Genomic DNA, 15651 nt, shown 5'->3' with positions numbered 1-15651 from the left:
TTATCCGGATGTTCCCCTCGCTCTGCCTTTTCCGCGAAATGATTGCTGCTGATTAATGAAGAATTACCAGGGCAAATGGCTGGGATCTGTGGGCATTATCCAATTCCCATCTACCCGACTGTCATTAACATAATATTCGCTGCTGTCAACGGCCAACGCCAACGCCAACGGCAACGGCAGCGCCAATCGCCAGCGCAAATTAAAATATTATTAATTGTTAATTAAACGCAGTCGAGTGTCGGGACGCCACAGCCATGTTGTGGCATATTTTTCGATTCATCTTTAGTCAGATGCGAGTGGCCAGATAGGAGATGTAATCCCACTGAGGCCAGAGCAGAGGCAAGCGGCAAAGGACCCCCCTCAGTATGGCATCTCAAGTGATTAAGTGCACGTTGAAATTTTCAAATATTCAAAGGCAACATGTGCGCCAAGAACAACAAATACTCGTACAGGCTCGTACAGGGATCTTTTATGAGGCAGTGCTTCAGAAAGTAAATTCTAATTACAATTATGGAAGAAGACCCCCAGCACCTGCAGCATCCATGCGCATGCGCAGCAGCGGAGGCTGTATCTTCCACTCTAACCCGATCCGTTGCGATGCGATCCATAAAAATAGCTCACTAATTATCTGTATGCTAGGGTTACAATCCACACAAAAAGCAAACAAACTGTCGAGCATTTTTATGGATCTTCTGCTGTGTCGGCTCCCCCCGCTTGTCTCCCTCACGCTTTGCTGTGTCTTTGTGCCCCCGCAAAGATTTCATTCGATGTTGTTGAATTTGTATTTTCAATAACAGTTCAATTTGCAGTCGAGTTGGTGGGCTGGCTGCCTAAATTGCGGCATCTGGATCGCCGTAGCCGCCATGCCAGCGTGCCGCATTCGACTCATCCAGATCCTCAATGGACTGCATGAACTGCCGCAGCTGGGCAAGAACGCGGTCTGTGCGCTCCTCCAGATGGTCCAGCGCTCTGTTCAGTGCATCCAGATTCAGTATGACACTGTCCATGATGAGCTCCGTGCTCCGTCTGAGGTGCACCAAGGTGTCCACGCTTGCTCTTATTTCCCGGTTTCTGCTCCGCCGAGACTCATCCAACTGCTGGTTCTCCTCCATGCTGTCCATTGGGGCTCTCGAATGTGCAATTTTAAACTGTTATTGCTTTAATACACACAATTTTTGTATGCTTAGTGCACAGGTGCTGAACTGAAGTGTAAAGCAAATTCCAAAAATATTCACAAATATTTGGTGCAAAAATAATCATCTGCGCCACTGGAGTGCTCTGTGGTTGATGGGTATGCAGACTCTGACATTAGTTATTTGTAGTTGAATAATGGGATACAAATCACTCTCTGTCCCAAGGCTTAGCGGCTCTTTAATCGTTACACAATTATCCAACTAACTAACAATTATCCTCTCATTAAAAGCAATGCCATAACTTGGGTCACACAATGAAGAACTCTTCCGAGAGGGCATCTTGGGCATCTTGTTATCACACCTTATTATTGAAATATTATGAAATGAGAGCAAATGAGCAACCATTACGAAAGTGCTTAATCGTTGTTTTCATTAAATGCATTTACAAAATGGCAGTGGCCATTATTTAAGCACAACAATTACAAATCGTGCGCTGTGCCTGCAATATTCATATTCACTTGTCAAAATGTCAACTCAAAATAGAATATTTATGCGTTTTTATGTACTGTACGCCACATAGAAATGAAGCATCCATCGCGGATCGTGGATGGGGTAAAAAGGCAGTCCAAAACTATAAATAAATGCACGGCGTGCAACCGAACTGAAAATCAATTCTTTTTTGGCCCCATACAGCGGCAGGGAGAGGCCTGAGAGTTGGAGTTCCAAACTGAACGGATGATTGGAAGCCCTTTGCTTGCCACAAAACTACGAGTAGATGCCGCAATTAACTTTGAATTAAGAGCAGAATGGCTTTTAGCTTGTGGCTTGCCCTATGACACGGTCTCTGCCTGTCATTAACAGGATCAGGTTCCTCTCGGCCAGCTCTTGGTGCTGCGGTGGACAAACTTTTGACTGCCTGTGTTCAACTGTTCAACTTAATTAATTTTCATTGATAGTGACTGCAACAAGAATGTCCACTCCAAAGGCTTGAGAATGTCCCATCTGCACACTTCCTGCCACACACAAGCCATTAACCGGCCTGTTTCCGTAAATTCCCGACTCCTGACGTTTTCTTTTGTGGCTTACTAAAATCTGTTATTATTGTCATTAAGGAGGCTTTTGTTGTGTGACGTTTGTCTCTTGTACAACATGCATTTGCCTCTCCGCACTCTTGTTTGTTCTCGGGGCTTGTGTGACATTTGCCTGGGCCTGGTCTTGAGCTTGTCATCGAGGTCGTTATTGAATTTTCCGCACAATTTAGGGCAAAAATGCTCGAACCTAGGGCCTGCCTGCCCTCACTTGTTGCTGCTACTTCTGTCTATTGTCTGTCTGTCTGTCTGCCTTGCTGTTGCAAGCAAAATTGTGAATTCATTTTAAGGGCTGCCACGTCATTAGTTGAAAGCGCTTCGTTTGCATCGTTCGTTTGTTTGCTTGAGAGTTTGCTTCCATTGGTTGGCAATTTTAAAACCTTTCTACATGGAAATTGAAAAGATGTTTGCCACACGGAAAAAAGCAAGCATTTCCTGTGCTCATCTCTGTACCGCCTGCCGCCTGCCGCCTGCGATATTCCAACAGATTTGTGCAAGAGTAACTCAGAGCTATCCATTCATTCTGCTCCTTTGCTGGCTGTTTTCGTCATCAGCGTGATGTTGCTGCTGTTGCATTTGGTTCTTACATTGTTTCGGCCCAATGAAGGCATATCATTTGTGGCGTACAAGCACCACGTGCCACACGGAGTCCTGGCTCATCTTGGCCATTGTGTGTTAGCAGTGGAGAGAGCCTCCCGGTCTGCCATTGCTGTTCTACATACTCTTAAATAAAGTTCATAAACTTCGAGATCGTCTCGCCCTCTTTGTGTCTGGCTGGCTCTGTGTCTGTGTGTGTGTGTGTGTCCTGCCGGAACACGACTCCTGTGCATCGTTGCCTGTTATTGTTTTCCAACTTTTCACTTTGGTTATGAAATGTCCAAAAGGGATTGCAAAACCGGCCAGTAGTCAGTTCCACGTTTGCGTGCCACTCCCACTCCCCCATCATCATCTTTATTCTGTGCAACACAGAGGGACGGCATCTCATCCAGCGCTGACCCGTGACCCGACTGGTGTCCGGGCCGTGGACAATGTGAGTATTTTGGCCAGGCTTTTCATTGTGAGTGTCCACTCCACCCCTGTGTCAGTGTGTGTGTGTTTGCTGTTATGCTTATATCCTGCGGCTTAAGTATTTGTTGTTTTACAACGGTTCAGTCTGTTTGCCAAGTAAATAAAAGCTGTTAACTAGTTTTCACACACCAAGACACAAAAGAAGAGACGACAGGCAACGGCATAAAGAGCGAGTCAGAGAGAGAGAGAGAGAGAGACAGTAGAGAGGGAGAAAGTGCGACAGAGGCACGTGCTGGACAATTTTTTGCCTCAGTTGTTCCTGCTCTGGTGTCTCTGCTCTAAACTGCTTTTGTGCGTAGCACTCCTCTCGTGTATGAGCAATTATTTAATGCCATCCTTCTGTCTGTCCGTTCGTCTCTCTTAGTCCACTTGTCCGTTTGTCCGTCTGTCCGTCTGTTCCTCTTGTTAACGTTGTCTTTGGGGCTGGGCCTGTGCCTGGGATCGCCTTTGTCTTTGCCATCCAGGCAGGCGTCACCTCCTCAGCCCCCTTTTGTGTCGCTCATTTATTTGTGTTTATCCTTTCGCTTTTAATTGTGACTCTGTCCTGCTCTTCCTGTCGCACACCGGCGTACAATTACAAGTGTTTGTCGGGTAAATAAAAGCGTTACCTCTCCGGGTCTTGAGCCCCATCGTTGACGCATCGTTTGCATGCTCACTTAATGCCCTGCACCATCCGCCCCCTGCCACTGCCTCTGTCTGTATGGCATGTACAATTAATTACAGGAATTAAGCTGCAACTAAGGACTGATAGCCGCCACAGGTGTTGGCAGCCCCACCAACGAATGTAACGTATTTTCCTTAGATAATTCCCATACTAAATTGGGTATCCATCCAACCACATGCTGCACCGAAATACTCTGAGACAGGGGCGTGTTCATCAATTCATTCACCTAGGGCTCAGAGACACATGTGTTGCCCATTAGGACGCGGCCACGCCCACGCAGCCAAGGCAGGGCCACGGCCAACGAACCATGCGACGCCAAAAATTTCCATTTGGTTGCTTGAACCGTGCATAAATATGTCAATAAGGATTTTCCCTTAACCCCAGAGCGCAATGAAATCTCAAGGAACATACAAAAATGTGAGGGAAGACAGCGGGGCAAAGCCACAGCTAAAGTAAACAAGGGAGCAGGACTGGGAGCAGGATCGGGAGCTGCAATTTGATTATCCTGGCAACCTGCCACGCATTTCCAACTGTTAAATTATGACATGCAACTGTCAGAGTGGGTTCAAGTGGTTGCTGCTGCTGGTAGTGCTCCTGGCAGGCGTGAGAAACTATTATCCTTGCACCTAAACAAACACATTAGAAATGGAGATGCAGTAGCCGTGCAACGGATCCTTCAGACAGCTACTACAACTCGTCCTCTCCTAGCTGCCGGTGTCGAATGGCAAAATGTTGTCGATCCTTGAGCATTCTTACGCATTACACGACCAGCTAATCTATTTACTTTATTTTGCTACACTGTCTTCCTCTTTTTGTCTCTATTTGAACACATGTTCCAGGATAATAATCAAAATGGGATGCTGCCGCATACCGCTGGCTGGCTCATTAGGTCCTGTTGCGGCAGTAGCACTTGAAATTGGTGTTGACAGTTGACTTGAGAAATTGCCTCGCCTTGCCTCGACTTTGCGCTCTCATCTATGTATTTTGTTCCCCTTCGTTGCATGCTAATGTGAAATATTACAGAAATAATGGAAAAAATGGAGAAGCCATCAAGATTAACGTGTTTGAGCACTCCAACTTCGCTCAACACTTTTCACTTTCTGTCAGTCCTTGCTAGTGCCCTGCCCTGCCCCAGATCTCTCCTTTGCCGTGGGAAAGTTTGGTGTTCAGGTTTAACCAGCACTAATCCTTTACCTTAAGTACTTTGCTGCATTTTTTTCCTACCAGAGAACACTCCACTCCACTCCACGCCGCACCGCCAGTGTTCTTCTAGGGCCCTTTGAGGCTGAAGTGCTGTTGTCGAGCAATTGCCCCTACCCAGACTCCGCACCAGCAAAGGCAACGCCAGTGAGTGGCACACAGAGTTTTGACAATTAAGGGGGCCACACAGTGAAGTGGAACTGCCAGCACGGGATGTATCTTTATAGCTTTCGACTCCCCGATAAGGGGGGGTTGAGCCAGAGCCCCAGCCATGTGCTACTCCTCCATTTGCATACGCAGACGTTGGGCACATAAATCATCAAAATCGAATCGCCACTGGCAGAGCAAAAAAGCGCCTGGCAAGCGGCAGTGCACCACGTGCACAAAGTGTGACCCGATTTTGGCCACATTCAAAAAAACTGACAGAGCATTCGCTAAAATAAATATAAAATTGCATCACGTGCAGCGGCAATCGAAAATGGCAAAAACAACAAAAAGAAATGCGGAAAATTCTTCACGGGAGCACACACAGACACAGCAGAGCGCTGCTGCTGCCTAAGGAACAAATTGTCAGTCAGATTCGTAATTGCGCCAAAAAGTACATATAAAGAAATGATAAAAGAAACAAAAATGCCAATCTCCATCTGGATGTGGAGTGTGAGTTGGAGTTGGCGTAATTATGCCCTTGCAAAGGGTACCACGCCACTCATAGAAGTTGTCCAAGTAGCTTATGACTGAATCTTTTCACAGATTCCTTCTTATTGAAGCACATTCAATATCCGTTACTGCACCTAAACTCTTGATTAATCGCTGTCCATTGAGAGTGTTTATCCGTTTATAAAGAGCTTTTTATAATAAATACATAAATGCAAGAGTATCCAAAGCTTCGACCTTCACAACTCTCCTGCTGCTCTGTATTTAGTTTGCAGTAAGCTGAGGCAAAAAGACGGAACGCCTTGTAGTCAGGCTGCGATCGACACATGCCCTCGAGTGCGTCAAGTGCAATAAATTGATACAAAAAGTGTTCCAAGGGGAAATGTGGTTGGTGAGGGGAGGGGAGAATCGCGCACCACCTTTGTGGAGCTAAAACAATATTAAATTGCTATTTCACTGAAGCAGCAAAGAGTGAGTGAGAGAAATTGAAAAAACGTTTGCCAGCATCGACTGCTGAATGCCCTCTATGTTCGCTCTATGTGGCACTCCCAGACAAAGTGTATCCCCGAATCATGGTATCTTTATTGTGTTGTGGGTAAAAACTTGGACAAAAACGGAATATGAAATACACATATTTCACGTTGTACGTTTTTGTTGTTCGCTTCGCTATTTTTAACTAAAAACCACAGCCGGCAACTGCTGCACTCCGCTGTACTGCACTCCGCTGTGCCGTGTGCTCTGTTCTCTCCCCTTGCCATCATACTCCGTTCCGACGCGCACTCTTTCCGTGACACTACTTTATTCCGGCACTTGCCATCTCTTTTCTACTCAATATCAAATTATCCTTTGGCTTTCTTTTTCTTTCTCTGTGTCTCTCTATGCTCCATTTTGGTGTGGGTTCTTCTCTGTTTTATATTTTTTTTTCTTCTTTTTATGGATGCACCATCCATACCACTTTATTGTCAGAAAATCTGAAATTTGTTTTGTTCGTTTTTCGTTTTCATTGCTGTATGTTGTTCTTGTTCTTCTGTCTCTGTGTTTATTGAGCTCTAGCTATACCAGAAAAATCTACATACACATGTGCTGGTTTTAGTCTTTTCGTTGGATTTTTATTTATTACTAATGGGCCTGGGCATTGTTATGTTGTTGTTGGTATTGCTGCTGCTACTTCTTGTTGTTGCTATACCCGGTACTTGTAGCGTACCACTAGGGGTATTTATGCACTTTTTGCAACACGAAAAGGGAAAGCCAGTAACCGATCAGGCCATATGATTTGTTTTCTGCAAACATTATTTATCTTCATGTTGCGAGTTTTGCCAACATTTTAGGGTGGGTTGTTTGTATAGTTTATGAATGTGGAAGTGTTAATGTGACTAGTGGGTATCTTTCAGTCGACTCTATCGACTCTAGTTGCTGCTGCTGCTGTGCATATTGAACATTACTTACCGCGGACGCGGCTGCGACTGCGGCTGCGGCTGCGGCTGCGACTGATGCCGTCTCATCTGTGCAGGAGGTGAATTTTGTATTTATTTGCTGACAATGTGAGGTTTGTTTTTAGTGTGTGTGTTTTTTAAAGGGGTTGCCTGACATTCTAAATGGCTTGTCATTTGAGAGTTAGACGCACTTTTGCCGCTGGGGCCATGCAAGTTCACATTTGCGTAGTAATGGGAGCCACTTTGCTTCAGTTCAGCTAATTGCCAAAAACTTTTTTAACTCGACTAGCAAACCGGGTCACTCTGAAATGGAATGGAATTGAATGGAATGGCATACCTCGAATGTAGTCGATTGAATGGCTCGTTGAACATGTTTCACAGCCGCTGCTGAGAGCTTCGTCGTGATCGTTTTGCCGTTTCTTGACTTACTCGCGCGGCCGAGCGATCAAATTGTTTTCGCAACTCTCCCAGCCCGGTTGTCGTTCTCCAGCTAAGCTAAGGAACATGTCTATGGCAAAGACTCTGTTGAAGCTGCGAGCTCATGTCAGTGTGGCAATCCTGGCCGCACTCTCCCCGCTCCTGGTGGCAGCTGCGCTGTTTTGGGAGCTTTTCGGCAAACTGTTCTTCATCAGCTCATCTCCCAAGAGCATCGTGGGCGAGGTGGCTGTGGTGAGTATGAGTTCAAGTTCAAAATTTCAAATCAATGATCAACCTTTGCTTCCGGTAATAGGTAACTGGTGCTGGCCATGGCCTGGGGCGCGCCATCGCCCTGGAACTGGCTGCGAAGGGCTGCCATGTGGCCGTTGTGGACATCAACATGACAGGAGCTGAGGGCACTGTGAAGCAAATCCAAGAAATGGCAAAGGTTCGGGCCAAGGCCTACAAGGTAAGGGGGAAACGGGTTTGATGGCTAATTTCCATGACTATTAATTTCACTTAAGGCTGATGTGAGCAATTACCTGGAACTTGTTCAGCTAAACAGAGATGTTGTTAGCGATCTAGGCCCAGTAATGGTGCTCATTAACAATGCTGGAATTCTGCTCCACCGCAACACTGTGAACCCTGAACCGGCTGAAGTGCAGCAAATGATAAATGTCAACCTAACGGCGCATTTTTGGGTGGGTACTCAGACAGACATAGAGAGAGTTTTCCCTCTATAATTTTGTAAATTTATTTCCCAGACCAATATGGTTTTTCTGCCCACCATGAAAGCAATGCGGAAAGGCTACCTGTTGACCATCAGTTCCCTATCAGGTGCGAAAACACTTCGATTACGATTATCGTTCGTCTGTTGCTACTGTCTGCCATTTAAGGATTGTTTCCACTGCCCTACAACACCACCTATACGACCACCAAGGCCGGCACGACGGCTCACATGCGGGCTCTGCGCATGGAGCTGGCTCTGGAGCAGCTGAACGACATTCATGTGTGCACGGCCATGCCCAACTTCCTGGAGGCCAACGAGGAGGTGAGGCAGCTCACCAACGAGGTCAAGATCTCCAATTTGTATCCCCTGATCAGCGTTAAGCAAGCTGCCCAGCGTCTCGTGGATGGAATGCTCAGAGGGGAGCGGGAGATATTGCTTCCCGGGCTGGCCGCTCTCTTGTACCGTCTGATGATCGTGCTGCCCGTCAGCTGGCAGGAGCTAGCGCTGGTCCTTACTTTTGGCCCTAGGTTGAAGCAGCTCTGCGCTCTGCGAAACTGAGGATATTTCACCGCTCAACTTGGAGCTGTAAATAGGTGTACAAATTTAAAGGTGGCAGGAAATAGATTTTGATTTTAAATCGATTAAAGGCATGTATTTTGCAGGTGTCTACAGAGTCCACAGATTGTTGGTTCATGTTGGTTTCTTTTTTTTTCATTTAATTTCAGTCAGACAGCATTGCTTTAATTTTGCAGCTTCGTTCGGGACCGGGTCCGGGTCCGTGTCCGTGTCCGTGTCCGCCTGTGTGTCCGTGTCGATGTCTGCATTTGTCAGTTGGGCGGCTGGGCAGGATTGTGTGGCGACATGCAATCAACTTGTCAGCAGGCGTAGCACTTGTTTTGCTCCTCTCTCTTTTGCTCTGCCTTTCGCTCTGTCTGTGACTCTTTTTTTTTTTGCTGCATTTCACACTCTTTTCTCTCATCTCGACTGAATCTCATTATGCAACTTTTATGAGGTCATTGGGGCGGCGTGATTTATATATTTTGCAAAATTAAAAAGCTTAACAAAGGTTTTTAAAATTTCATGATCCGAATCGAGCTGCACCAACAAAAAATGTCTGTTGCACGCTCCTCTTTCGGCTCTTTGCCACCGTTTCTGTGTTGCAGCCTTGCATTTTCATTTCGTTCGCTTTCATTTGAATATTCAGGGTTTTAGGAGCAGAGCATTTCGGATCGCGTTCCAGAAACCTCCAACATTTCTGTTGTGCTCTTCCACCACTTACCAGACTCGTATTGTTGTGTAATAGGGTCAAAGGGAGGGGGGGTGGCCCCATTAAAAAGAGTGGAATGAAGAAGGAACTACTTGTATTATTTTGGTTAAAGTGATTTTTTGTACCGCTCCGCTCCTCTCTTCCGCTTTTTGTTGTTGTTGTATTCCTGCCATTGTGCCTGACTGCCTGTGCCTTTGCCGCTGCCTTTCTTTATCTTTCTGTTGGCAGAATTAATGCAACACATTAAGAAAAATATTGCCAGCGTTGCGGAGGAGCAGCAGCAGCAGCAGCAGTGGGAGTGGAAGCTCCATAGTCGGAGCCGGAGCTGTAGCAGACTCTCCCATTTTTCTTATTTTGGGACACACAGACCTTGTTCATATATATATATATATATATATGTATATCTATATATATATATGTATGTACTCCCTGCATTTCTTGCATATTTTCCCCCGCTCTTCTCGTGTACGCGACGCGCTTTTCTTATGCTCCTGGGCTGCTCCCCGTTCTCTGCTCAGGACGCTTTTATTTTATTTATGCTATCACTGCAACCTGAAATGCTTTGGCCACACACACATACAGATGGTATGTACATGACAGAGAGAGAGAGAGAGAGAGCGAGAACAGGACAGGAATGGAGACGAACTGCTTTTATGCGAAATTTCTTTTCCTGCTGCATCTGCTTTTTCTTTTCAGTTTCAGTCAAGCCAAGGACATCAGGCAGGCCATGGCATGGCAGGCCAGGCATATGCATGAAAATTTTAGTAAAATTAAGAATAATATAAAAAGACATTTCAGCAGAGAAAGGAAACGCTTTTTTGCAAATGAAAAAATAATGCTGCGACATGCGAAAAACCAACATCCAGAAATGAGTAAACGTTTATCCGCCTGCGAAAAGTAAAACATTAAAACTGTGAGACGAAGGTATGCAGATGTGTGAGAACATTTCAGTCTGCAATTCAGATCGATTGTGTGGGAAAGCATTAGCCGGGAACACTTCCTGGCCCTTGCCAACATGCAATTTCCCATTAAAAAGCCGTTAATGATGCGTGCCCCCCCACGCCCTGGCCCCCAATGGAATCGATGCTCCCAGACGTGTCGCATTGAACGCCTCAATGGCAGACTGATTGAAAACCCAAATGTGCTGCCCCCAGCTGATGTCAGAGTCAGAGACTCCAGTGTTCTGTGTTGTTGCATGTCTTTGACGCGGCGGCGGCGCTCACTTCTTTTTTTTTAATTTTAATTTCGATGAGTTGTCTGCGGACAAACGAGGCATTTCCGTGCCTGATTATCGCTTCGGGCACAGCATCCACTGGGAGAAGGGATGCATCCCCGACTACCCGACTTCCCGACTTAATTATGAGCTGCCAAGTGAAATGCGTGGGAAGGTTGCATCATAGCAGGCACCCCTGAGGGCGCACGGGGGAGCACTTGGAGCACCTGTTGTGTATCCACTCGAATTTGCATTAACTCAGAACTGACAGACAGGCCTGACTGGGTAAGTCAATCAATCTTGATGGAGCTGCATTGTTCAGGACTTTGGATTCGCAATCAAAAGGGAAATAACCTGACAAGCTGACAATCTGTCAAATGAATTTAATGGAGAGTTGTTTCTATGTATCTCTGGGTGTGTGTGCTTTGGCAGGATGTTCACGAACTTTTCATTTACATTTTCTATTGCCATGGCATCCCTCATCTGTCGACTGACTGTTTGCTGGTGAAAGCTAATTAAAAAACATTCCAGGCCATGGTCATGGCAAAGGTGCACGTTACCAATTTGGATGGTCCATTGATTTGCTATGCAAAACACACACCTATACCCGTGACAGACTGGCATTAAGTTTCACGGTCCTGCAATCCGATACGACCCAGAGCGGAATAGTCACTAGCTCGGTCGCATAAATCACTCTCCTAACTAATTAAAACGTAACACTGAATAACGATTTAGGGTCCCGGTCAACTGTATGATGTTGTCTCGTCTAGTATGTCCATGTGTCGGTTTAATGAGTGGACAAAATGCCACCGTTAAATGCCCTTTGGGGCACACAAAATGTGGCCGCTCATACTCGTAAAAATTACTGACTATGTCCTCCTCCCGACTGCAGATGGGATCTCGCTATGAGTCCCCTGGTGCAATAATCATAAAAATTGCATATTAAAATACATTCGGGGGGCGTGAACTGTTTCGGATTCCCTTTATACAACTGCAGTCAGCTCGCAGTTCATCTCTTTTCCCTTAGTTTTGTCGGTTTTCCGTTTATTTTCCTTTTTATTGTGCGACGCCTTTAAAATGTTTATAAATACAGTCAATTTGCTGTCAACTTTTGAACCTGCCACATGTGTTCGGCTTCGGCTTTCGAGTTGTAAAATGTCAAGAGGTCAACGGCAACAGCTCATTATAATGCCACCGCCGCCTAGACCCGAGTGACTGACACTCTCTCGGAGAGCGAAACCAGCCAAACAATCCACAAAGAATCCACGTTTTTGGTTGGATATTCGAATTATGCTAAAACATATTTCGCTGCACCAAATCAGAGCTGGAGACGATAGCGGCGGCTCCTCCGACACGCATGTCAACGCAATCATTTGACATTCTGACAGGAAACTGTGGGGAGGAGTGCGAGTAGATGGAGGAGAACAGTGGAGAGTGCGGAGGCTAGTTCAAGTTGAATGTCGCGCCTGCGCGTCTCAAGTTACAAATTAAACATCGACAATGTCAGTGTTTTTACCCCCACATTTCTCTTGGCTAAACAAAATCAAATTACGCTCTGACAAATTTACTTGTTGAATGAGTTCCATCCAGGGGGAAGCAGTCAAACAGTCAGGATAGCAGCAGCCTCACGAGCACCTAAACAAATTGACGAGAAATTGCCTGTTTGCCCCATTCGGACAGAAAATGCAAAAGATATTTTTGAAATTCTGCCAAGTTGGGAGCAAGCCTATTTCTCGCACTGTGGGGGAAAGTGTTTTTGCAGCCTTCTTGTTTGTCTTGCAGGCAATTGGATTTTGGTACGCCACATGTATTGTACCTCTTGAAAAAATAATATCCATTTCAGCAGGAGGCAAGTGCCAAAGGAAAACAAATGAGATTACACTAGATACAGGGTTTACACAGGCAACAAGCAGACTTACAGGTGCGTACACACGTATGTACAATGGATATGCTAAGGAATTTGGTATCACAGCATCACAAATTTTGATAGGGGTTCCTTTGGGCATGAATCACCCTTCAATCAGATAGATTTTTGCTGCCCCTATCCTACACGTACGAGCAAGCTGTGTATGGCAATCAAGAGGCTTTGTTTATGCATCATTCTATTTTGACAAATGAGTTTACGTACTAGTAAAACTGAACTTGTTCCCTATTTATTTATTTAAACACATTTCCCAATCACATGCAAAGCAGCGGCCCCAGATGATGTCTATGATTGGAAATAAACAACGGCCATAACCATTTCGTCTGCTGCTTTCTTACAATTACCCCAGATCTGACACTAACTCCAACTCCAATCCCAATACCAATACCAATACCAAACAAGACCCTGTCAATGGGGAATGTAAAGTAAATAAACGCGCCCATTTCCAGCACTGTCAAGTGGAAAATCATTGACAAATTTATGAACTCAGTCGCATGCACACTCCACATGTAAATATGTACACATATGTACATATATGTATGTACGTACGTATGTATATTTGTTTGGTGTTCAGCGGAAAACATAATGTTGAAAATTTCATTAACAAATCGACACCGCACACACAGTCTCATTACTTGGCAACAAATAAATTGTATTAAGTACACATTTTTCCGCTCTTTTTCCCCACAATTTTATTTACGATTTTTCATTAAAGTCATTCGACATTCGGTCCGTGTCCCCGCACTCCCTCCACTCCACTCCTGTGATGGACTTATGATGTTGACCAAACATTCTGCATTCGAGTATAACCATTAATGCTGTATATTTGTTTCAGTTCGCAGTTCGCAGTTCGCAGTTGGCAGTCCGAAAAAATATGAAAATTTCATTGAAAATGTTTGCGTAAAGGCACTCGTGTGGCCAGCCATGGCAAGGGTCATTCACTGAGTCCGTGGAGTTGAAAGCTTATACAGCTAATTAATCTGATGAGTTTTTAAAATAACGTCCATACAAATTCACTCAAACGAAAATGCATTCAGCAAAAGAGGAGAGTGCAGTGCAGTGATTCACTGCCACAATTTAATTGAAATTGAAATTGAAACTTTTCTCGGACATAATCGTACTCGTAAATTGGGGAGACGCACGGTCCTGCCCACGGCCAAGACAAATTACCTTAAATCTTGTGAAAATTAATATTCAACAGAGTGTCGGAACAGCAGCAGCAGCAGCATTTGACAGCGGAAATGGTTGAGTGTTTTCCCAGGAAAAGTAGACGCGCGTCATCGGCTTTCACAGAGTACCATAAACATCAAATCGCATTGGCATCGGGCGAGGTATAGAGGTCCAGCAGCGGACCACAGGTCTAGTGCGAGTATGCCAACAAAGAATGGCCAACATCGACTAATTTTAACAATGATGTAAGTTGTCGCAATTGAGCGACCAACAAAGGCACCGGCCACACGGTTTTTTGGCCAGGAGCCCAATTTTTTGTTGCCGCTGCTCTCGTCCGGGACTCACACAGAGTGACAAACGCGCAAGTGGTAAAAATTGTGTGTTAAACGTTTCTGAATTGACTTGACGCGACCGGGCAGAGGCCCAGACCCAGACCCAGACCCAGGAACAGACCGAGACCCAGACCCAGAGCCAGACCAGGGGCAGCTGCTGCCATACCGAAGAACGTGCGCCAAGTCGTGATGCTTGCCAAAAAACATTCAAAATATGAAGATTACGAGTGTATGGATGATGAGGATGGCATCATTTAATGATGAAGTGCCTGGCCACTGGGGATGGCAGCGTTGAATGGGTGGGAAAAACTAGAACTTACAGCGGAAAGTGATTCATATTGATGTGGGCACCACTGGAAATTGGAAACTGGATGTGACTCATGCTCCGGAAATGTCACTATTGAAAAAATGTAAATTACTGGATTGGCAGCTGCACTTCCCGGGGCCTAGGACAACAAGGGATGCTGCAGGGAATGGGGCCAGCAAATAGTTTCGCAATTGCATTTCTGTGGCGCAAATTAAAAACATATTGTCAGGCATTAGCGGGCAGGCGGCACTCCACTTACACACTCAGGATTAAGGTCTAAAAATAGCCAGAAACCGAGAGAGATCCAGAGATCGACCTGCCTGTTAGGGAGTGCTATTTGTCTCTTCTGCTTCTGCCTTAATAAATTTAGCTCTTGCTCTTGGCAGCATTTGTACTTACTGTACTTTCCGCCCGCCTGCCAAGCCAAAGTAAAGGGAGAAACAAAAATGGGAATTATGCGGCAATAAAAAATAGTGCTAAAACATTCGACGGCCTAGCTGCAACAACAACAATAACAACAAGTAGCACAAGAGCAGAGCATCATTGCAACGATGACGATGCAGTGGAAAGCCAGAGCAGAGCACACTTGCACACCATGTGGTGCAATGGCAAGATCGCGAGGCAGCAGCAGCAGCAGCAGCGGCACACAGCGGCAGTTGCCAGCGCTGGAAATGTTCGCGTCGAGGCAGAGATATCAGACAGTGCCACGGTCAAGTGCTCGGTGGAAAATGAGGCACACGAAAATGTAAATTAAATTAAATATGTGTTCTTCAATTTGTGTATAATTTTAACTAACTACTAGATACTAATTTAAACAATAGATAAATAGATTCTCACTGAAGTAGCTCAAGCTCTAAATTCTCTCAGAAGATTCTGCTTTACCTGCTTAACCATAAGCAAGCAGTTGCATCTGTAAGCGAAAGAGAATTTAAACTGCTTGTGTGGAGTGAAACAGTTAAAGAAGTACTGCAAGCAGTGATCCAAGCAGCTTAAAGAGCAAGCAGTAAGAATTCCCATTCAAATCAAATGCTCTTTTGGCCTTCTGCAAACA

At 45.4% G+C, this 15651-nt stretch overlaps 3 protein-coding genes across 5 annotated transcripts in view; 2 read left to right on the top strand and 1 right to left on the bottom strand.

Moving 5' to 3' along the window:
- Window positions 1-15651, top strand: part of LOC117585853 (short-chain dehydrogenase/reductase family 16C member 6) — a 28655-nt gene that overhangs the window by 4737 nt on the left and 8267 nt on the right. Inside the window, exon 8 of one of the 3 annotated variants that reach the window (XM_034275601.1) lies at window positions 15596-15603. The gene's annotated coding sequence lies outside the window, so the exon portion shown is untranslated. Of the gene's footprint in view, window positions 1-4233; window positions 4245-5286; window positions 5298-15595; window positions 15604-15651 lie in introns of those variants that run through there. The other 2 variants (XM_034275603.1, XM_034275604.1) reach the window with 2 other exon arrangements.
- LOC117585857 lies at window positions 769-1160 on the bottom strand. The gene has a single exon (XM_034275608.1). It carries the CDS (start codon window positions 1119-1121, stop codon window positions 831-833), a length of 291 nt encoding a protein of 96 aa, XP_034131499.1. The 5' UTR covers window positions 1122-1160; the 3' UTR covers window positions 769-830.
- On the top strand, window positions 7685-9033 carry LOC117585855 (estradiol 17-beta-dehydrogenase 11). Its single transcript, XM_034275605.1, has 5 exons — window positions 7685-7909; window positions 7971-8126; window positions 8182-8358; window positions 8422-8494; window positions 8554-9033. The coding sequence occupies exons 1-5, from the start codon at window positions 7745-7747 to the stop codon at window positions 8943-8945; spliced, it is 963 nt and encodes a 320-aa protein (XP_034131496.1). The 5' UTR covers window positions 7685-7744; the 3' UTR covers window positions 8946-9033.

Source organism: Drosophila guanche, unplaced genomic scaffold, assembly GCF_900245975.1.
Source record: "Drosophila guanche unplaced genomic scaffold, DGUA_6, whole genome shotgun sequence".
NCBI lineage: Eukaryota > Metazoa > Arthropoda > Insecta > Diptera > Drosophilidae > Drosophila > Drosophila guanche.
Note: the sequence above shows the minus strand (reverse complement) of the source record. Positions and strands in the feature narration are given on the sequence as shown.